This window comes from Pipistrellus kuhlii, unplaced genomic scaffold (assembly GCF_014108245.1).
Source record: "Pipistrellus kuhlii isolate mPipKuh1 unplaced genomic scaffold, mPipKuh1.p scaffold_m20_p_3, whole genome shotgun sequence".
Lineage (NCBI taxonomy): Eukaryota > Metazoa > Chordata > Mammalia > Chiroptera > Vespertilionidae > Pipistrellus > Pipistrellus kuhlii.
The window spans coordinates 152,920,664-152,945,065 of NW_023425529.1; the positions used below are offsets into that span (position 1 = coordinate 152,920,664).

A 24,402-nucleotide genomic window follows, 5' to 3' on the forward strand; every position below is an offset into this window, starting at 1 on the left:
AGTGAGAAGGAAATAAAAAAATAAATCATTGCCATCTGCTCCTTTTTAGTTGGAATAGGAGAAAATAACATTCCAAAGAATTGCTTGATCATAATATTTGAAGATCAGGAGATGATCATAGATGATGTTCAGTTTAGCGATTGCAGAGACTTAATTAAGGAACAATAAAAGAGTTTTTTCTTAAAAGTACATTTTATAAAAAGTATGCTTTATAAAAACTCTCAGGCTTATTTTGGAACCTTTGACTAAGGAGCCTTTATAAGCCCATCGGAATTTAGTAATGGAACTCATTTTAACCACAGTCCTCTTTAGCTAATGACCTTGCCTCTCCAAAATTTTGTGATTGACCTGCTGTGCCCTGCTGGGTCTGTAGGACACTTCAAGGCCTGTGTCAGATACTTGCTGCTTTTGAAACCTTTTCTGTTTCTATTGAAACTGTTTCAAGCTGGTCCAGACAAAACTGGCAAAGCTCTCCAGAGATGCACAGTTGAATCTCCAACCTGTCTCTCTGTGTCCTCTACTCCACCGCTACTGCAGAGGGCCATGGACAGACCCCTTCCCTGGAGGCCCACACAGTTCATTGCTCTTGCTAGCACCTTGCATTCAGCATGGATGCATGTATTTTTATGAACAGTTGTGTCCTCCCAGTCAGACAATCAAGTACATTCTATCATCATAGGCTCTCAGGCTATGAAGATTTATATTACACAGTCTGTCCCATTCAGTGTCTTTTGGACATGATTCAAGATTGTGACATCTCCTGAATGCCACTGAAGTTCCAAAATGTAACTCTTTGGCATCATTACTTATATGAATGTTGATTCTGACAGATGTATTTTTTTTCTTTTTAATTTTTTGAGTTGAAATAGTATCAAGAAGTGTAAAAGGTGACAAAAATGATATTCTCTACCACCTTGCCTAAGAATCTTCCTTATAACTTTACTAACCTATTGCTTAAATCCGTTGTCTCAAAACCCTGATCATACATTTAAAAAATGAGTTTGCCCATATATATGTATACTAACTTATAAATTATATAGACATTTTTCATATCAATATATTACACATTTAAAAACCTATTGTATAAAATTATTTTAAAGACAACATGAAAATAGCATAAATATTAGTTTTAGATATGTTCTTGCATCACAAATATCATCTTGAATGATAGCTGTCACATTTTGGAAACTACCAATTTGTCAGGAGCTTTGCTCTGAAGCTGAATAAAAAAAGACAAACATTTTTGCTGCTTTTTGTATTTTTGGTGCTTTCCCAAAGGCATCTAATGCCAAAGTGTGGTATGAATGTGGGGAAGTTTTAGGACCTTATAAAAATACATAGATGCACATACATAAAAATAGGTATCTATAATATATATATATTTGAAAGCACATTAGCACTTTGAAGTGTTTAAATTATTATTCAGCCACCATTAGCCATTCACTTAGCTTGTTGGTTAGTGTGCCTATTAGTTTTGTAAAATGTGGACTCATCCAGGAAAAGTTCTTTTCCCTGTAATCCAGAGGCACTATCAATATGGATCAGGGATTTTTCTCTGCAGTATGGGAGAGGAAGAAGCATGAGTCAGAATTTGTACTTAGCATCCACTTTTTACTCTCTAAGTTTAAAATTGCAATAATCACGACAGTTGTGTTAGGGTGACCTGCTCTCCCATATCTTCAGTATAGATTGTAATAGCTAACATTTTGATGGGCAATGTTTTAAATGATCTGTGGGAGTGAACTCATTCTATCCCCATAACAACCCTGTGAAATAGGTGTTATTATTTTATCCACAATTTACAGATGAAGCAGAGATAATGAGAGGTGTTATGGATTGAATTGTGTCCTCAAAAAAGATAATGTTGACAAATCCTAACTCCCAGGACTTCAGAATGTGACCTTGTTTGGAAAAAGCATCATTGCAGATGTCCTGAGTGAAGATGAGGTCCCACTGAAGTAGGGTGGTTTCCAATTCAATATGACAGCTGTTCTTATAAGTAGAGGAGAGGAGACACAAACAGACACCTGGGGGAGAAGTCCAGGTAACAACAACAGAGGCAGAGATTTGAGCAATGAAGCTGCAAGGTAAGGCTCTCCAGATGTTGCTGGCTCCCACCAAAAACAGGACAAGGCAAGAAAGGGTTCTATTTAGAGTCTCAAGCAGCTTTGATCCTGCTGACACCTGCATCTAGAAATCCTAGCCTAAAGAATTTGTAAGAGAATTCATTTCTTTTGTTTGGGGTCCCCCAGCTTGTGGTACTTTGCTAAGGCAGCCTAGGAAACTAATTAAATATTTGCCAAAGGTTAACTAGGTAGCAAGTCATAGAACCTAGGCAGTCTGTCTCTGGAGCCTGCACACAGAGGCCCTGCATTATACCACCTCATGGAGGAGACAATTGTCTCCATTTTGATGCACAATTCTTTAATGCTATCAGGAATATGGACAAATGCAGAGTTTGTACTATGGACAACAAATAGAACTTGAGATGAAGGTTAATACAAATATTATATAATATTTATAAAAAATTCTGGAGAAACATTTCAACATTGGGATGGATACTAAATACCATCTTATTTGGTACTTTCACTTTTGAGAACCATATTAAAAAACAAAGTTTAGAGTCTTATATATGCATATATTTACATATGCATATGAACATACACACATATATATATAACACAAACACATAATATTCCCAAGACCTGCATTGTATCCTATTTCATAGTAGATTCAAACATGCTCATTTCATAACAGACACATTCAATTTTTCTCCTAGTTTTTCTGAGCTACTATAGATTCCCCAGCTTTTTATAGATACAAAGACATTGGTTAGATTATTCATTGGACATTTATAATGTGGGAGGAGTAAATGGTAAGGGTGGAGCTTCGTTTTTTAAATTTTTGTGTGTTCATTTATTTTGTTCTTTAAATTCCACATATAAATTATATCATATGGTATTTGTCTTTGTCTGACTTATTTCACTTAGTACAATATCTTCTAGGTCTATTCACACTGTCACAAATGGTAAGATTTCATTCTTCTTATGGCCAAGTAATATTCCTCTCTTTCCCCAATACAACTGAGGAGATTTCACTAGTCCAAGGTCCCTGCTCTGGTTACCATATTCTGAAGTTCTTATAATCCAGTTTGAATAAATTCATTTCCACTAAGTGTTGTGGAGCGGATGCAAGTGAATTACCACTGCAGCCCAGACCAAATTAAAATTCAGGGAGCCTTTATTATTTAGCCAGCTGACCGGGTGACTGCTCTGCCATTTTCCATGCAGAGAGACCAGAGAGCAGCAGCAACCCTTTGTGTAGGACCGCTTTTTAGCACATTAACCACATCCTGATCTTGCAGAGCAAGCAACCCAAGACAAAACAGCTTTTCCTAAGCTACGTCAGGATCATGCCATTGAGGATCATGTTATTCACAGGGTCATCCTGTTCTTCAGAAAGCTGATAGTGTTTTGTGAAAGAAGTCCTACGTGCTAGGAAGGGGCCATGAGTCCCTATCTCAAGGCCTGGCCTGGTGTCAGCACGGACAACTCTATCTGGGGCATAGTCCATGGCCTCTCTGGAGTGCTCAAAAATTCCCACTCTCTAACACTAAGAAGTATCTTTGGTGGATGTCAAGTTTCAAAGGTTTGAGTGGCTTCTATCAGTTGAAATATTTGACACTGACACTCCTGAATCAATAACCCAACAGAGGACAAAAGACCAAGGCAGAAACAAAAGGAAAAGAGGGCTCTTTATTCATATTTTAATCAATATATTTTTATTGATTTCAGAGGAGAGGGAGAGGTAAATAGAAACATTAATCAATAAAGAGAATCATTGATCAGCTGCTTCTTGCATGGCCCCTACTGGGGATATAGCCCACAACCCGGAAATGTGCCCTTGACCTGAATGGAACCTGGGACTGACTCTTCAGTCATCAGGCTGATGCTCTATCCACTGAGCCAAGCCAGCTAGGGCCGTATTTTCTTTTATTGTAGAAAAAAGTAAAGGAATCTCTGTAAAGCTTTCTGACGAATAAAATCTTACTAGAAGCTAGAAGAGGGAAAGACAATTGAGCACTTATGTCATTTAGTCAAATGGTCTTTCCTCTTTCTTTCCTTTCTCAGGACACTGAGAAATGCAGCTTAGCCTCTTAGTATCATGGATTTTCAGATAGGGAAGGAAGTACCAGCTTCCTGGGAAATGTGGATAAAACAGGGTCTAGGAGACAGATCTAAGAATTCCCCCTTAAAGAAACACATCTTGCATCCCTTGAGAAATAGTGAGAGATGTACATTTTTAATTTACCAGACCAAAAAAGAACAAAAACAAAAACAAAACGAGGCCAGAAAAGATTAATCGGTGAAGGTGACAAAACCAGCTGTAGAAGAATTATAACAATTAGGTTTCCTAAATCCACAAGTGTGTGTGTGTGTGTGTGTGTGTGTGTGTGTGTGTGTGTGTGATTCTTGCAAGAATTTGATATATAATTTTATGGTTAACTTCATAAATGTGCTACCCAACAGTCAGCCAAAATATTATACAGAGTTTGCTACATAAGTTTGTATTGTTTGCTATCATTTATATTTTATTCTTCATTCTAAGTTACTACAATTTTAATTTTAAATCCATTAATTTTAGCAGTACTGAATGATGCCGAACCCACTTTAAAAATAAGCATATCACGATAATCTGCAATCTTGCAATGGGTGCATTTAAAAACAAACAGGATTTTAACTGCTCATGATTGTTTTCGGTAGCAAACAAGATTTGGCAACAATTGATATCCACTGCCATTACCTTGTACTGATATATTGAATGCCCATTTGAAGAAACCACCTTGCTTTGTTTTGAGACAAAGAAACTAATTGAAGCTATCTTATGGGGTTTTTGAGATGAAAGGAATCTTGGAGTTAGTCAGACCAATTTTTACTTTTGCAGATGAGCACACTGAGGTTTAGATTCCTGAACTCTTTTACCTGATGCTGTGGCATTCTTTCATCTTAAACACTGAAGAGAGATAATTTCACTGTTAGAGTTCTTTCACCAACTAGGAAGAATAATCCGATTCCATGCTTGTGAGTCCCGAAAGGGAACCTCCAAAGCTCAAGCAGTGTTGTCCAGTCACTAGTCCACACTTTTACTGACATCACCTTTCCGAGAACAAAAGTTCTCTCAAGTCCATTGTAGTGCAACTAAACAGATAATGGGTGTAATGGTGAAAACATAGCTGTTCCATTTACAAACTGTTACTTTGAGCAAGTAAATTATACTTTGTCCTCTTATTTGTATAACTTGGAAACAAAATCCATCTCACTGGCTCCTTATGGAAATTAAATAGACCAGCCTGTATAAACTACAATCAAGTACCTAAAAGCCTGTTATTACTAGGCTTCCTGTTTTTTCTTTTCCATTTTCCTGACCAAGGTCACATGACTGATTAATATCCAGACAGGAGGAGAGAACAGACCGTTTAATTTCTTAAGGCAAATGTTCCCTCTCCACAGAATTCTTCTATTGTCCATATTGTAATGTTCTCAGGATTGACAAGCAGATATGTTTAAGTCCTTTTTTGTTAGCCTGAGAAGCAAATGGGACTGATGCCCCATCTTGAAAATGGTCAAGTTGGTATCACAAACTATGATACTGTAATATTATTTAAGGGATCATTTCACAAACTTTTCATAGAATTCTAGATGTGGCATAGTTAGTTAGTTAGTTTGTTTGTCTTTGTATCTATAAAAGGCTAGGGTATCTATAGAAGCTCAGAAAGAATAGGAGAAAATTTGAGTGTGTTTGTTATTAAATGAGCATGTTTGAATCTACTGGGAAATAGGATACAAGGCAGGTCTTGGGAATATACATATTTGACCAAAGCAAATAGATTTGTAGGGCCAACAGGGTGCTCAAATTTCAGGGGTATCACAAGGTCCACCAGTGGTATATGTTGATAATTTAACACCCAGAATCTTCCACATGATAAAATTGTTATCAGTGATAATGAATCATAATTAATAATCAGAACTTTTCCTGTTTTATTGAGATATGATTGACATACAGCACTGTGCAAGTTTAAAATATACAGGATAATGACTTGACATACCTATATTATGAAATAATTTCCACAATAAGTTTACTTAATATCCATTATTTTATAGATATACAAAGAAAAAAAGAGCAGAAACCAGTTTGGCTCAGTGATACAGCATCGGTCTGCGGACTGAAACGTCCCAGGTTCGATTCCGGTTCAGGGCATGTACATTGGTTGCGGGCACATCTGCAGTAGGGGATGTGCAAGAGGCAGCTGGTCGATGTTTCTCTCTCATTGATGTTTCTAGCTCTCTATCTCTCTCCCTTCCTCTCTGTAAAATATCAATAAAATATATTTTTTAAAAAAGAAAATAACCACTATTAAAAAAAAAAGAAGAAGAAAAGAAAAAGTTGTTTTCCTTGTAAAGAGAACTCTTAGAATTTACTTTTTTTTTTTTTTAAGGAATTAGTAGTTTTTTTTGTTTTTGTTTTGTTTTAATATATTTTATTGATATTTTACAGAAAGAAGGAAGGGAGAGAGATAGAGAGCTAGAAATGTCGATGAGAGAGAAACATCGATCAGCTGCCTCTTACACACCCCCTACCGGGGATGTGCCCGCAACCAATGTACATGCCCTTGACCAGAATCTAACCTGGGACCTTTCAGTATGCAGACCGACACTCTACCACTGAGCCAAACCGGTTTCGGCTAGAATTTACTTTCTTAAAAACATTCAAATATACCAGATAGCAGTGTTAGTTACAGATCATGTTGTTCATCATATCCTCAGCACTTACTTAAAACTGGCAGTTGGCACTTTTTGACCACCTTCACCCATTTCACCTATTCCTCACTTTTTGCTACTGATAACAATCTGATTTTTTTCTAGAGTTTACTTTTGATTGTTGTTTGATTATTTTTTTAGATTCTACACATAAGTGAGATCACATAGTTCCTGTCTTTCTCTGACTTACCTCATTTAGCATAATGTCTTCAAGGTCTATCCAGGTTGTCCTAAGTAGCAGGATTTCCTTCTTTCTAGTGGCTGAATAATAAATATTATCTTCTTTATCCATTCTATACCTTCATTTACCCTATTTCTATACCTAATCTACCTGTTATCTATCTATCTACCTACCTACCTAAATACCTATCCATCTACTTTTTACCTTTTAAGACTTCAAGAGGACATATAGCTAATCCAATAAGCACATTCATTTTGGCAGTTTATTTCCACCTAAAATATCAGTAAATTTGAAAAAGAAAGATAAGGGCTGTCTCTATTTTTACCCCCCTATATATTTTCCAAAGAAAAGTATAATTTTTTTTTAATTTGTATTTAGCGATGGCTGATTGATTTTTAAAAGTTTTCCATACTGGTAAAGTCTTTATTTCCATTTTGAAACAGCTTGTTTTTATTTAAAAATAGTGTCAACTCCCCTCCATTATGCACTAGTGGATTTTAATGAGTTCATCACCACTGCCTTTGCATTACCCAGGTGAAAGGTGATATGAAGAATGGTGCTGCTGCTGCTGTTGCATTGTTTAATTTAAAATTGCAAATTTTTATTCAGTGTTTGTTGGAATATCTTTCCTATATCAGTAAAGATCAAGGCCTCAGCTTACTGGGAAACACTGGAGAAAGCCAACCACACCTCTGCCTTCTTATTGAAAATGAGACTAAACTATTGGATTTTACTTTCCACAGTGGTTTGTCTTCCCTCCACCACTGAAAGCCCTGGAAACAATAGCCTTTTACTTTTCCATCTTCATTATTCTGGCTGCGAGCTGTTTTGGCATTTCTCTGACATTCTTGTTTTGTGTGCTTGTTTTCTTTTGATTCCTTAGGCAATTTATTTGAAGGGCAACAGATTTATTGTCAAGCATGTTGGATTGTTTATTTTAAAACCACATTTTGTGGAAATTGACTTATCTGGAGAAGAACCAGACTGGAATGTTCTTGACCAGCGATTTTCAACTGGTGTGCCACAAAAATGTTTAAAACATGCAATATTTGATTATTTAGTCAGGGGCACTGACCTCTTTTCCTTTGGATTGTGAAATAAAATTTAAAAATGACAACAGTGAACACAACAATAGCCTTCCAGTGTGAATGAATCAAGATTATACCCTTTTTATCAAGAATATATTTTCAGTGTGCCACAGAATTTTAGTAATTTATTTATGTGTGCCATGGATGAAAAATGTTGAAAATTGTTGGTCTAGACAGCCAGGAATGATGAATGCTGTGCTGGTAAGGATTTCATGTAACCCTAGGCAGGGGCAATCCTTTTATATATATTAGAGGTCCGGGGCACTAAAATTCATGCACTGGAAGTGTGTGTAGGGGGGTCCTCTCAGCCTGGTCTACACCTTCTTGCAGTCTGGGACCCCTCAGGGGATGTCCCTGGGGGAGCAGGCCTAAGCCTGGGAACTCTTGGGGGATGTCCAACTGACAGCTTAGGCCCACAATCAGTCGGACATCTTTAGTGCTGCCATGGAGGTGGGGGTGCTACTGACCCTGTGCTCCCAGCAGTCAGCCCAGCTTGTGGCTGAGTGTAGCTCCCCCTGTGGGTGCACACTAACCACAAGTGGGCAGTTCCTGTGTTGAGCATCTGCCCTCTGGTGGTCAGTGTGCATCATAGTGACCGATCATTTGTGGTTATTCATGGGTCAATTTGCATATTACCCTTTTATTATATAGGATTATTATATAAGATTTTTTAAAATTTGATTTTAGAGAGAGAAGAAGGGAAAGAGGGAGAGAGAAATAGAGAAACCTGGATGTGAGAGACAGACCTAGATCTGCTGCTTTCTACACACCCCCTACTGGGAAATAGGCACATGCCCAGAAAGGAAATTGAACCATGATCTTTGGGTACACTGGAGAACATTCAACCAGCAGGTCAGGGGCCATCCTTTGGCCTGTGCAATGGAGCCTTGTTCTCGGGCTCATGATTTAGGGGTTCTGCTCTACCTCTTCTTGGCCCTTCATTCCCAAGGCCAGGATGTGGCCACCTGGAACCCTGGACACCTGCCACCTTTGCTCTTCTAGGTTGAGGTGTCTGGGACCTGGGTCCCTTCACCCCAAAGGTTCCCAACTTTTTTTGAGAGCTGGTTGTGTCTTTTCCCTGGTCTATGGCAGTTCATTCGTCTTTAGGCTGGCTGGTGGTTAAGGAGCAAGTATTGTGGCAGGAACAAGAGAGGGGAGGGACCGGCAAAGCAATGGAATAAAATATGGATTTAACAATGGGTATCTGTACAAATTTTCAGGCCCCTCCCAATGTAAGACAGGAGGGAGTTGCTACCAGCCCAAGCCAGTTTGTTTTCATAGATAGGAGAAAAAAATTGCCCCATCTTTTACATGAGTTAAAGTTAGAAAAGAAAATATTAGGATATATTATTTGCAACAATTATAGTTTGAACTACATACCCCTAGAAGATATGTAAAGTCCTAGCACTGGGAGCCTGTGACTCTGACTTTTGAAAATAAGGTTCTTGCAGATGTGATTGAGTTAAGATGGGCTCTAAATCCAATGACTGCACTTATAAGTAGAAAAATGTGAAGACACAGACACAGAGGCAAAAGGCATGTAAATAAACAGAGATTAGAGATAAGCTGCCAGTGAACACCAAATTTGTAGGAAAAGACCAGTATGTAGAGAAAGGTGTGGAAGAGTTTCTTTCTAAGATCCTCCACAAGGAACCCATTTGCCAACACCTTGTTTTTGGGTTTCTGGATTCTGGAATATAAAAGAATTTTGATTGTTTTATTCCATTCATCTTGTGGTACTTTGTATGGAAGTCCCAGAAAGCTAATATACAATGTATATATATATATATTTTTAAATGTGATATTTTTAAAAACCATTTTATTGATACTTTAATGGAGATTACCACAATAATGTCATCACATTATTCCCTGAGGTTTTCCAAAGCTCTTCTTAACTGTGAATAAAGAGTAAAAATTATCTGAAGATAATTTTCTTTCTAAAAAATGTATATATTTATCTCCAAATATGGTGTCCCGTCCGATATAAAATGAGCAATGAGTATTCTTTTATTCCAGATTTAGCAAATCATAGCTACCATATTTCTTGTTCTTCTAAATTATTTCTATTAACATTGCTGTTGATGTGAAGACTTTCACATATGGAGATGAAGATAAGAAATAGCTGATATTCAACTTAGAAAAGTGATAATTTCATGTGTTTTAACCTAATACCAAGAGTCCTTACAGTTACCAACACACTTTGTTTATCAAAAAGGCTTAGCTCCTTCAAGAATGTGGCTTAATACATTTATAAATAGACTGAACGGTTGGCAGGAGAGATCACTTATGTTTGTGAATGATACCAAGTTGGTGGAGATTAACATTATCATGTAGGACCAGACAGGAATGCAAAATGATACAATCAATTTGAAAGAGTAATGTGCACTGGATGAAGTGAATTACAATTACGGTGCATGCAAGATTTTGTTTGTGGAGTAGAATAATTAATTCGAAAAATGCAACAGGAATAGAAACATTTACATGGGCTGGGTCACACACAGAGGACTTTTAAAGTCACAGCCAATCACAGATGAAGGCTCTGTTGAACTTGCCCAAATGGGACCTCTGAGCCATTCAATCTGACGGACCATCTGGACCTCATCAAGTGGATTTTGGCAGCCACATTGAAAAAAATGTTAGCACCAGATCAATGATTCCATTCCATTGTAGTCTATGAATTTCAGACATTAAGACATCCTATATAATAAAACCCTAATATGCAAATTGACTGAATGGCAGAATGACTGGTTGCTATGAAGCACACTGACCACCAGGGGGGAAGACACTGAACACAGGAGCTGCCCCTTGATGGTCAATATGCTCCCACAGGGGGAGCACTACTCAGCCAGAAGCCAGGCTCATGCCTGGTGAGTGCAGCGGCAATGGTGAGAGCCTTTCCTGTCTCTGCAGCAGCACTAAGGACCCCTAGGGGGTGGACTGCGAGAGGGTGCAGGCCAGGCTAAGGGACCCCCTCCCTCCCCAGTGCACAAATGTCCTACACCAGGCCTCTAGTAATATTATAATATAAGCCAGTCAGAGAAAGATAAATATCACATGATCTCACTCATTTGTGGAATGTAATGAACAACATAAACAGATGAACAAAAACAGATCCAGACAGAGAAGCATCCATCAGATCCTCAAACCTCAGAGGGAATGTAGGGAAGGGTGGGAGTAACGTGGAGAGATCAACCAAAGGGTTGTTTGTAAGCATATAAGCCTAACCAGTGGACACAGACACCAGGGGTGTGAGGGTATGAGTGGAGGGTGTGTGTGGGGGAGCATTGGGGTGATAAGGACACATATGTAAACCTTAATCAATAAAAAAAATAAACAAAATAAAAAAGAATACTATCTCTGCAACCCATTCAAGCTCTCCTCACCTTTAAAGGCCTATCTGAAGGTCAGTAAGTCCAGAAAGTCTCTTCCTTCTTATTTCTATAGATCACAAACCGTATTGCTCAAACTTAACAGAAAGTCTCACATCAATTCTCTTCACAAGTCAGTCTCAATTTTGAATTTGTAAATTCTTCGGGCGAAGGGCCAAGGATTATACAATTTTGTTCTTCAGTCTAATTAATATGTAGCCAATAAAAAACATTAGTAGCCAAAACCAGTTTGGCTCAATGGATAGAGCGTCGGCTTGGGGACTGAAGGGTCCCGGGTTCCATTCCGGTCAAGGGTATGTACCTTGGTTGCAGGCATATCCCCAGTAGGGGGTGTGCAAGAGGCAGCTGATCAATGACTCTCTCTCATCGATGTTTCTAACTCTCTATCTCTCTTCCTTCCTCTCTGTACAAAATCAATAAAATATATTTTTAAAAATGGTTAAAATGAAAAAAAAAGGTTAAAATGGTAAAGTATATATTAAAACAAACAAACAAACAAACAAAAACATTAGTAGGTTTCATTAAGCAGATTTAGTAAAGTTAATGACCCCAGCAATAAAAACAGCAAAATGTAGATTTGGGAGCATGAAAGGTTGAGAAACTTGTGTGGCAATAGATGAATGTGGGTCTTATTCTTTTGATTCTTGAACCAAATTTCCTCATTGGGAAACAAACTATATATTTAACTTTCATGTCAATCTTACCCAAGGTGATATTTATATATGTACACAATTTTATTATGTTAGATTCAAGTTAATAGAAGGCCAAAGTTTAATTCAGTGGAGATTCATGTAAAATTCCTTACTCATAATTTGTAGTTTCATGTGCTATAAAGTGTACTTACATAAAAATGATTTTTACTGGGCTTTTGTCTCTGCAATGTGGAGTTACTGAGATGTGTTTTTTTTTTCTATGCTAGATTTTTTTAATGTTTATTACACTTCTGATTTATTAACTATCCTAATGTCACTATAAATTAATGTTTTAGCATGATTTCTCAAAGTTGGTTATTTAAATAAATTTTATATACTCCATTATACTGTAATATTATATACAGTATATATAACATACTGTATATAATATTACCCTTTAGTCACTATAATGTTTGAATTTATTATAGCTCAATCTTGAACCAACATTACCCATAAGTCTTTTAGTTATCGATATAATAATGTGTGGGTTTTTTTTGTCTTTTGGAAAACAATTTGAGTCTAACTGGATGTTGTTAAATCATTAGGCCATGGTAAATGTGACTGTGGAAAGTGCAAATGTGACAAAGGATGGTCTGGGGATGCTTGCCAGTATCCAACTAATTGTGATCTGACAAAGAAAAAAAGTAACCAACTGTGCAAGAATTCTCAAGATGTCATCTGCTCTAATGCAGGTAAGAATTTGATTCTATGAAGATTCTTAAGTGAAATAATCAAATTTGGGTTTGTAATTGAAGTACTTATGCATTTTGGAATATTGAACCTCTGAATGAGACTGCTTCTGAGTATATTTTTTAGAAATGAAATTCAGATAAATCAATAGAAAAAAAATGCCATCTTGCTGAGACTGGCAAGTTTGATATTCGCCAGCTGTTCCAAATGCCTCCTTCAAGTAGGAAATTCACTGGAAACAACACCCCATAACATTTGATGTACGTTATCAGCCCTGATTTTGAATGGTGAAATAAATCTTTGAAAAATTATTTATATAAACTATTTTCTGTTACATATCCAGAGTTGTTAGGCATAAAATAAAACCAAACCTTTTTAACTGAATAGAAGTTTTTGATGCACTATGTGACACTCATTAAAAAATATAGTGACAGCAAGCTTTTTTGTTTGGTCAAAATATTTTTACCTCTCACAGAAATCATTTAAAAATATTTTGAAATTTATAGAAAAGCTGTTAAAATTAATAATCCAAGCCCTATTAAAAAATAAAATAACTGCAGTTTCAATTTCAATGGTTTTCAGCCAATCCTATATAATAAAAGCCTAATGACTATTATGGCAATAATGACCAGAACGACCAATGACCAGACCACCAGCTGGTAGCTATGAGAAGCACTGACCTAGACCTTGCTGTTGGCACCCTGACAGCCCCAAATCCCATTCATCTGCACCCCTGACCCTGACAGGAGGCAGGCGGGAGCTGGATACCTGGACTCTGACAACAGGGAGGTGGGAGCCCCATTCTTCCTGGAATTGGTCAGGTTGCTCTTGGCCCCCTAATAACCCCAAATCCCATTCACCCACACCCCAGACCCTAAGAGCAGGGAGGCAGAAGCCAGATTCCCGCACCCTGGACCCTGACAGCAGGGTGGTAGAAGCCCCATTTCTCCCAGAATTGGCTGTTGGTCAGCTTGTTGTCCATGCTCTGACACCCCCAAATCCTGTTCAACCACACCCTGAACCCTGACAGCAAGAAGGCAGGAGTCCCATTCCTTGAAGAATTTGTGTTGGTCAGCTTGATGTTGGTACCCTGATAGCCCTGAATCCCAGAAGATTCACTTCCCAAACTGTACCATGAAAAAAAAATAGGATTGACCCTATCCATCTGTGATAACATCTGATCCAGAGCCCATTATTCGGGAATGGACAGAGATGATGAATAGTGATGTAGCAAAATATGATAAACCAAAGCATTTCTCATTAGAAAGGTCATCTCATACCTAATCTTTGTCATCAATACATTAACATTTTCCTGAGGGCAGAAAAAAACAACTATTATGCTCATTTTCCATTGTTCAATGATCAAAACAAGTATCCTAGAGCCAAATTGTCTAAGTTCAAATCCCACCTCCTCATTTTATTAGTTCTGTTACATTGGGACAGTCAATCCCTCTATTCCTCATTATTAGTATTTTTAAAATGAAAATAGAATCTGTCTTTGATTTTTAAAATACTAACTTTTAAATTTCATAGATGACTACCTGACACAGATTAAACCTTACAAGTAAAATATCTCCATTGGCATGTATATAATATACAACTCTGTTAATGTTTATTTAATAAATTGAATTGATAGTATTAAAGAAGCAGGGTTGTTGTCCAAAACTAAACCCTAAAGGCTTTAGTGTTTCTTGTCTACATTATAAAAGGCCAGTGGCCATAACACTGGAAGGCTGGAACAACCAATGACAGGTGACCAGGAGATGCATGGAGCACCTCTCGGTCCCTCCCTCGTGGCCCACAGGTTCTGATCACATAGCAAGGCTGCCAGTCTGTGGGCGGGCAGGTACAGCGAGGCATGTGCAGGTGGGCGGGACTGCGGGCATGGAGAGGTGTGCACAGGTGGGTGGGGTCACATGACTTCATGTGCTGGGCCTCTAGTATTACTATAATTAAATACTCATAACATTTGGTCACTTGGAGCCTCAAAATCAGCTTTTTTGCAACCTGATTAAACTTGAGAATGTTGATGTCTTAGGGAGGCTGTGATTCAGTTGTCTCAGGGTATGGTCTGGACTATCATTGATTTTTAAAACTCTTGTGTAATTCTTATGTACTTCCAGTGGTCTGAGCCTTTGCTCTTCCTTTATAAGCAAGGATTTGACTACATGCATGAATATCTTCCCTCCTGAAGCTCACTTTGTTGGTCGAGTCCTGCAATCAGAGATAAGACTTTCCCACAGTTTTTGATTTGCAACAAATTGCTCTTGTGCAACCTAAGTGCAGTGAGGTTGTTTTGCTCCTGCTCCCAGGAATCAGAGCCATATCCAATGCAAGATGTGAATGGGCCAATCAGAGGCCATGACTAATGGTCTCAGCAGCCAGGTCACTTTCTGTGTTTACAGATATCCTTGCTTCTTTTAGTCTTTTTCTTTTCTCTCAATCAGATTTCTCTACTTCCAGTTCATAATATTCACCCCTCCAAATGTGTGTGTACCCATACACTCACCCCTCACATCCCCACATAGCTTATTTTGTTTTGAAAACTTTATGCTTTCCAAACTTCCTTAAATAATAATACTTGAATTTTGTTTGCTTCTTTGTTCTTTCTTTCTTTCTTTCTTTCTTTCTTTCTTTCTTTCTTTCTTTCTTTCTTTCTTTCTTTCTTCCTTCCTTCCTTCCTTCCTTCCTTCCTTCCTTCCTTCCTTCCTTCCTTCCTTCCTTCCTTCCTTCCTTCCTTTCTTTCTTTCTTTCTTTCTTTCTATTTATTTATTTTTAAATATATTTTATTGATTTTGTACAGAGAGGAAGGGAGAGAGAGAGAGAGAGAGTTAGAAACATTGATGAGAGAAAGTCATCGATCAGCTGCCTCTTGCACACCTCCCACCGGGGATATGCCCGCAACCAAGGTACATGCCCTTGACCGGAATCGAACCCGGGACCCTTCAGTCCCCAAGCCGACGCTCTATCCATTGAGCCAAACTGGTCTCAGCTATGTATTTATTTATTTTGTTTTCAAGTTAAATTTAGGGTATTGGGGTGTTTTTCCCCTTCTTTTTAACAATATACTCAACAAGTAGATTTTAGCTTAGGAATCCAAAGAAGTTTCAACATAAGAAACTAAACATGTGATGCAATACATTAAGATATCTTTAAGGAGAAATTTTACATAATTCTTTTAATAGATAAAAACATTTAGTGAGGTACAAAACATATTTCTCAGGTATCTGTACCCCTATAATTTTTAACATTAATACAATTATTTTATGCAATCTGCCATTCATATTCCAGTGTTTTCAATTGACCCAACAATGTTCTTTATAGCCTATAGTCCTATTTTGACCAGCCTAGTTCAGGACCACTCCCCTCAAACTGCATTAGTGTATGAGTTCTTTCTACTAATCTTTCTTTCCACTTCATATTACAATGTAGTTTTCTGGAAGTAGCTTGGAGCAGAAGGGAGGAAAGAGGTAAATGGAGTGGGGCATAAGACTGAAGGGCAGGATGAAATGAAGCTGGGGACTAATGGAGTTCCAGAATCTTCTGACTTTGTAGGGGCCCAGAAAGGCAAGCACAGTGTGCAGGGTGAAGTGAAGTGTGATGCCATTGCACAAAGGTATAGGCCAATGTTCAAAAGTGGGAAGCTATCCTAGAGAGAGACAGCTACATTAGTCAGAATGTGACTGTGCTAAAATAATCTAGCATAAAGCAGAAGACCAGTCTTAGACCCTGAGTTAACTGGCAACCAAGAGAGAGAGAAGCAGTATGACACAGCAATAACACCAGAGTCTGGCACTTTTGCCTAGTCTTCCATTTGCCATATCTTGGAGCCTCAATTGTGATTTCTACTTGGTAGGTGAGACAGGAAGTCTTTGGGCTGTTGTAAGCTTCCTGCATCAGCCAGGAATGGTTCCAATGTGTGGATGGTAGTGAGCCTGCCTGTGGGAGATGTCAGTGAGAAGTTGTAGAATTCAGAGGAAGAGACTGTTTCCTCCCATCTTTCCTGAAAATAACTCATACATTTCTATGTTATACCTCTTTCCAAAACTACAAAGACTCCCAGAATTCCAACAGATAAATTCTAAAATTTTTCACTAGTAGTCTTGATCCTCTACTATCTGGCTTCAACCTACCCTTTTCTCCATACTCAGGTCAGATGCTTCACTGTTCTTTAATTCCCCACTCATAATGCTTAGCTCAAGTTCTTTCCTCAATATCACATCTTTTCTTCATTTCCACGTGTTGAAATTCTATCCATGCTTAAATGCCAACTCTAGAACTTATTCTTTTATTGTGCATTTCCTCCTTCACAGAGCCAGACTAGGGTTTAAGTTTATACTTTCTATGAAGTGTTTGTCACAAATCTATTGCAAATGTCTTTGCCACATCTGGTTTTATATATATATATAAAATATTATAAATTTATGCATATATACATGCACACACATACACAAAGATTAACTAAAGTAAGTTTACAGTTGTATATGAAACAGAGTTTATTCTTGTAATACTATTTATTATCTTTTTATTACAACTATAAGCCTACTTTTGTGCACCCTTGTATAAATTATTGATCATTTAGCTCTTTCTGCCTGGTCTATGATTTACTTAGCCTTAATTTTATTCATCTTATTATCTTCTATAATTTTATTCATTTCATTATCACCTATAGTTTTCCAATAATGTAATAGGGAACAAGAAAATTTAATGAATTCATATGTGGATGGTTGAAAGACAGCATAAATGTGACAATAAAAGAAAATTAAAGAAAAAATTGAAATGAGGCAGTACCATGAATTATAGAATTAGATTTGAAATGAAATTTTATAAGTTAAAATCATTTTCAGAAAAAAGCACACAAGAATATGAAGTTTAATAAAAGTAAAATTCATACATGCATTCTCCAGGAAGAAAAATAACAAGTTCAAATTCTACAAAATAACACATTTATATGTGACTGCAAGATAAAAATTAGTATTATAGCTAATAACAAATTTCAAGTGACTAGAGTAACAGCATCATCCAGAGGGTATGAAAATAGGGGTGCATAAATGTAAAGTGTACCTGGAGAAATATACCAAGTATCTTAATGTGAGGAGAGGAAAAACCAAATTTTTCTGAAAAACTACTATATACTAGACATAGTAGTGTTTTTAGAAAGATGACTGGGTGATATTTATCACTTGATCCTCACAGCAGCTCTATGAGGCAGATATAATTTGTATAAAGGTATTTTGAATTAAAGATTAAAGTAATGACCTCAAAAAGGTATAGCTAGCCCTGGCCAGTATGACTTATTTGGTTTGTCATTGTGCCATGCCCCAAAAGGTTGCTGGGATTGATTTTTTGGCAGGGCACATTCCTAGGTTGTAGGCTTGATCCCCAGTAGGGGGTGTGCAAGAGGCAGTGGGTTAATGTTTCACTCTCACATACATGTCTCTCTCTCTCCCTTTCTATTCTTCTCTCTCTCTAAAAATCAATAAAAGGTATACTTTAAAAAAATATAGCTAGTGAGGATTAAAACCTGGATTTGCCTAGACATCTACAAAATCTTTCAAGTAGGTCACATATAGAATCTCTAGTATCGAATGGCTCAAGTCAGTTATCAATATCATCTCTAGTTCTTCCCTATTCTTCACCAAGTCAAGCCCAATCAGCCACCAAGTTTTGTCTATTCTCCTACAGAAGGTGTATTTGTTTCTTTCTAAAGTCCTTGCCGTCACCTCAGTCAGCTTCTACCTTCTATACAATAATTATTTTCTCATATATACTTTCCCCTCATTTCAGTTTATTCTTCATATGACAACTAGAGTAATCTGATAAAAATTCATAAATTACCAAATGACTCCATTGTTGCAAATGTATGTTTGGCTCCTCATTATTCTTGGATTACAGTTCAAAATTTTAAATATGACATACTAGAGGCCCGGTGCATGAAAATTCATGCACTGGAGGAGGAGTCCCTTAGCCCAGCCTGCCCTCTCTCACAGTCCAGGAGTCCTCAAGGGCAGAAGGTGATCCGGTGATCAGAGAAAAGCAATACTCCATCACACCTCTGCTGCTGTCACTGCCAACAGCGCAAGTCTTGACTGGCCCTGGTTACCTGAGCCTCAGGCAGCCCTGGGTGGTTGGGCAACCACCATCTGAGGCTTGCCTGTGCCTCAGGCCGGCCCTGGGAGACTAGAGGGCTGAGGGAACTGGGGGACTCCTGAGGCTGACACAGGGAGCAGCCAGGCCTACTTTGGATTAAGCTTGACCTTGCCATGCACCTGCTGCCCTGGCAGGGCTGAGGGGACTGGGCACCACCATCTTATGGTTATGCGCACCGCCATCTTTGAGGGCAGGTCAGTTAATTAGCATGTCACTCCTTATTGGCTCTGGGTGCCACCATCTTTGCAACAGCATCAGCTTCAATTAGCATATTCCCTCTTTATTAGATAGGATAAGACTTCCATAAATTGCACCTTTAATTGCCTAATTCTTTTTATGCCACTTTTCACGTTGTTGTTCTTCAGTATCTCTCATTTTTTTAGCTTTATTTTGGCTTGGTTTCAGTTTTCAGCTTAAATAAGAACTACTTTCCCAGGGACCCTATCTTTGACTCTCAGGTGTCAGTTAAATCCCTGTGCTATGTGCTTTTGCAACACTTTGCACTTCTCCATTTACTTTATCACATTGAGTTCTGCTCAAATAAAAAATCTGAGAGAAGGATTTGACTGAGTTGATCTGTTATATTCTAGAGTCTAAGGTGGTGTCTGGTGAGTGGTTAAATATCAATTTGTCTTGAATGTTGTGATGATCAATTAAGTAACTTTCAAAAGGAAGTTCCTTAAATGGACATTCTATCTCTCAGTATCATTTAAATGCTGTTTTACTGTCAGTGAAATCACTCTCAGGGGTTGTAGTTAAAGCCTCAAACTTGGCTGAGTATGTGAAAAATGATAGACCAGATAACACTAGTGCCTCTATCACCCTGAGCTGCCTTGTGGTTCTGATGAACTCCTAAGCTTCTCTGCCTAAGAAAGCCCATCCTTGTCCCTTGTCATTACAATATGTATATCATTTTGACACTGTGGATATGAAATTATTAGGGACAGCTACATTTTTCATTTATGCATTTGATAATGAATTCCCCAAATGTTTATTACACAAATAGTATGCTCAAATATTGTACCGAGCATTGAGTAAATACTGGTGAGGCAGATAAGTAAGGTTACTTTCCTCACAAAGCTTAGAATTTTCTGCTTTAGTTCACTTCACACTCAGGTAAATCAGAAGGTATTCATTCATGCATTGTTTGGAAGGACATTAATAAACAGCTTTGCACTTAGGAGGTCAAATTTAAATTCATGAAACTATTAGAGGTCAATCATAATGGTTGTGCTAGAAAAAATAATTTCTGTGCTACAATAATCTTAAGAATGTATTATTACCTATCTCAGCATATACAAAAAGTACATAATTTCAATAGTAAATTAACTTGAATTGTCTCTCTTTGAAAGAGGTTAAAATTCATTAAGTATAATTTATATGCATTTGACAAATAGTCTTTGCTTTGTTTTAATGATTTAGGTACATGTCACTGTGGCAGATGTAAATGTGATAATTCAGATGGAAATGGACTAGTTTATGGCAAATTTTGTGAGTGTGATGATAGAGAATGTATAGATGATGAAACAGAAGAAATATGTGGAGGTATGTATGTTAACTGCAGAAATTAATAAATGACTTGATTTTTCTCCTGTTTTATTGTGATTTGATCTCTATGTAAATTTCTGTACCAGCTTTATGAATTTTATCTGAACTTACATTATTTGAAAAACATTTTACACAAGGAAAGTTATACTAAGGCATTCAAAGTAACTTGTACTTTTTAAATGCAAAATCAGATTATTGCTGGAGGAGAGTCAGATCTAGAGTCAGCAGGCCAACTACAATAGTACATAGTTCTGAAGTGGTCCAAGTTGTACTTCATCTTCTCTGCTCATCTTATATGCTTTTAATGTCTCTTTTCTCCCAATCATTCAATTGCATATTTTAATTTCATTCTCTTTCTAAGTCATTGGCCTTTAAATAGTCTCAGGTCCTATTGGAGACGTGAGACCAATAGGATTATTAGCGTAGTATTTATTTACACCCTCCCCCAACATACACACAAATAACAGTTTTCATAATCTTTATTATGTACCACCATTACTCAAATTATTTTTTTCTGTTGTACCAGTGATTGCATGCTTGCTTGTGCCAATCACTGCTATAAGTATTTCACATTCATTAGGTAACTCCAAAGACTGTATTTCTGACCCTTCACCAATGAGAACTGCATCAGTGCCCAGGAGGTGGTATTCTATGAGATCTCCTCCTCACCACCCATAGTGTCCCTTTCTTCTATTTACCTACCTGCAAGCCTGTTCCTAGAGTTTCAATTTGCAACCATGACTGACACAGGAGAGGAAAGCAGAGAGCAATGAAAATCCCTTTAGTTTAGGTAAACCCTTCTCTGGAGTTTATAATTTATTTTGTTGTGAGATCACCTTTCTATTAACAAGCAATTGCTTATTTCATTTATCTCTGACAAGATTCCTGCCCATGGAATCCTATTCTGACTGCAAATTGGGTGATTTCAGAAGAGTATTTCCTTGGAAGGATCAGGGCCAAAGAGGGCCAGGAGGAACCAGAGGCCATTGAGAAAGTGTCAGAAACATAAGACCAAGTGTCCCTTTGCTTAGGAAAACAAATTAGAGCTTCAATTCCTGTGGTCATCCAGATATTCTTATTTAGGTCTGCTTGGTTCTTTTGTTCTGGCTTCCTTGATGGACAATCCACCAGAATAAAACAAAAACAAAAAAAGCAAAAGTCTTCTTTTTTTCCAAGTCAGTGACCTAAGCTATATGCTGCACAGAGAATTCTGCTAAAGGGCTCAGTCCAAAATAATTCGAACAATTAGATAAATACACCCACAAATATGATGTATTTGTCCTCCTGCTGTTTCAGTTCCAATTATTACAAATAAAAAATTAAAAAAAAGGAGTGGAAGATACCTGGGGCCAAAGTGTTGTGATGCAGATCACCAAAGCAAAGTCTATTTACCTTTGTAAATGTAAACATTAAACAACAACACAACAGGATATTCTTAACTCTCAGCCTTTCCCTTAGATTTCCATTTATTTGAAGCTTAAGCAATTTCATGATGCCAAATCTCTGACCACAGACCCCAGCTCTCGGGCAAATCCTCTGGGGGTGACATTGACTGGGCTATTAGATCTTTCCACCTGTCATTCACAGGAAGCCAGTTTGCTGAGAGGTGATTCTACAGTCCATCAGTGAAGCAATGCAAAATGACATTTTTTTGCTCCATCAGTGTACCCAAAGCAAAGAATGTTTATTGTCCAAAATGTTATTGTCCTGAAGCTTTCATTTTATCTCAATTGTTCAGATATGTCTTATTTCACATTTTAAACATACATAAAGGTGTAGCTTTATATGATTTTTCTTTTCTTTTTCACCTCTACCTCAATGATTTTTTTTTTTAGTAAAACTGAAATCGAATACTAAATTTTATAAATATACAAAGATTTTGGTGTGAAGAATGTGGATATTATCATCATTGGTTAATGTCAAAGTAATCCTTACATATATAGCAGCTTACATAAATTTCCTGAAATTACAGCAGAAATAAATTGTGGTTTAAGAAATTAATCAAGTTTTTTTTTTTTTTAAACTGACTGATAAGAAAAGTTTTCAGTACACTGTTGTCTTGCTATTTTCCAGGTTAGCCCTTAAGTTTCTGAGTCTTGTGATATAGCATTTTAATGTCATATTGTATGTGTGTACATGCAGAGATATTCTTAAGTTCATAAATAAAATGTATAATATATACATATAATTATAATATGTAATTATAAATATAAATGTATAATTTAATAGCCTTTGTATTTGCTTATGTGAATAAATTAAAATTAAATTATCATATTAGGTTAAAAAAAGGTGTGTGTGTGTGTGGTGTGTGTGTGTATGTTTAATGGATTTCCCAGTTACTGCTTACTCAGACAGAAAACATGGTATTGTATGCATGGGTCTCTTTCTCTGTATTTCATTAGAGCAGTTTCTCTTCACTTGTTGTTCTTCCTCTTTGTCTCTCTGATGTGTGCCCACTTGGGAGAAGTCTCATCTGAAGGACAAGAGTTGCACAAAAAACTCTACTGATGTTCTTGCCATTGGCCAGGAAAACCATAGTGTTTAGAAAGAAAAGTAGCTTCACAGTCAGTTTTCCATGGATCCTCTGGGATTATGGCTGTGGGGGGAAAAAGAGGGAAGTACAAAGGCTTTAGCCATAGACTCTGATAAAACATAAATTCCTATATTACAGAAAAAAATAGATTAAAAACACATTGTGACCCTGGTTTTTATGGTATTTACAAGACCAAGAAACACACATTCGTGTTTGGATGGCATAACTACAAAAAGGGAAGACATAGGAAGGATTTTAAAATCCTGACTCATAGGAAAAGCTTTTAGTACAAGGTTGTCTTGCTATTTTCTGGGGTAGCCCTCAAGTTTCCGAGTCTTGTGATATAAAATAATTGCCATCTTTGGGAATTTGTAGAAGGATCGATAGATACAGATACAGGAAGTGATGACATGATGATTCATTACAGATTTGTTGGTTGCAAATACAAACAAGTAAGGTAACAGTTTGAAAGGGTGTGGTGATACCTGGACACATATCATTTACCTATCATTTGCATCCCCTTCACAATTATGGTAGGAATTTGACTGTGATCCAGGGTCTAGGATATTTCATTGATCTTATGAGTTCTAAACATTGATTTAGCTGAAAAGCTCTTTTCCATGTGGTGGAACACAACAGCTTGTGGGATACAGTTGAATGAAAAGATGAAACATTTCCTCTGGTTTAAGTTATTAATAATATGCAGCTGAATAAATACGCACCATTGGTTTCTCAGTCATTGATTTCAAATAAAATATTTTAATGACCAATTCAAGAAGTGCCCTTAGAGCAAATACTTAAATGTATTTGAGTCTGGTGCATGCATTTGAGATTTGAATGTAATAGACTTTCACAGTCTTTCCTATCATTTCTTTAAATTGCATTCATTTTAATCAGCTGCCTGGCTAGGACAAGTTAGAGGACACTTTGACTTGCTCAGGGTGTGTGTGTGTGTGTGATTATGTAAGTATAGGCATAGCTATACTGTTTTGGGGAGAAGCTACTTAATTTGATTTTATAAGCAATAAGTATGAAACAGATATATTATTTCAGAAAGCAACAATGATCATAAAGAGGTAGAAAGTTAATTCTGCTTTTAAAGTTGATTTTTCCCCTCACTGTATATAATTCATTTTGGGTAAAGGCCATGGAAAGTGTTACTGTGGAAACTGTTACTGCGATGCTGGTTGGCATGGAGATAAATGCGAATTCCAGTGTGATATCACCCCCTGGGAGAGCAAGCGAAGATGCACATCACCAGATGGCAAAATCTGCAGTAACAGAGGTGTGTCATTCATACACATTACTATGGG

General features: G+C 37.2%; 1 protein-coding gene across 1 annotated transcript in view; it reads left to right on the plus strand.

The window, feature by feature from the left end:
• Positions 1-24,402, plus strand: part of ITGBL1 (integrin subunit beta like 1) — a 196,049-nt gene that overhangs the window by 73,444 nt on the left and 98,203 nt on the right. Inside the window, exons 3-5 of the mRNA XM_036455992.2 lie at positions 12,714-12,860; positions 20,431-20,553; positions 24,234-24,374. Coding sequence (XP_036311885.1) covers positions 12,714-12,860; positions 20,431-20,553; positions 24,234-24,374 — 411 coding nt within the window. The remainder of the gene's footprint in view (positions 1-12,713; positions 12,861-20,430; positions 20,554-24,233; positions 24,375-24,402) is intronic.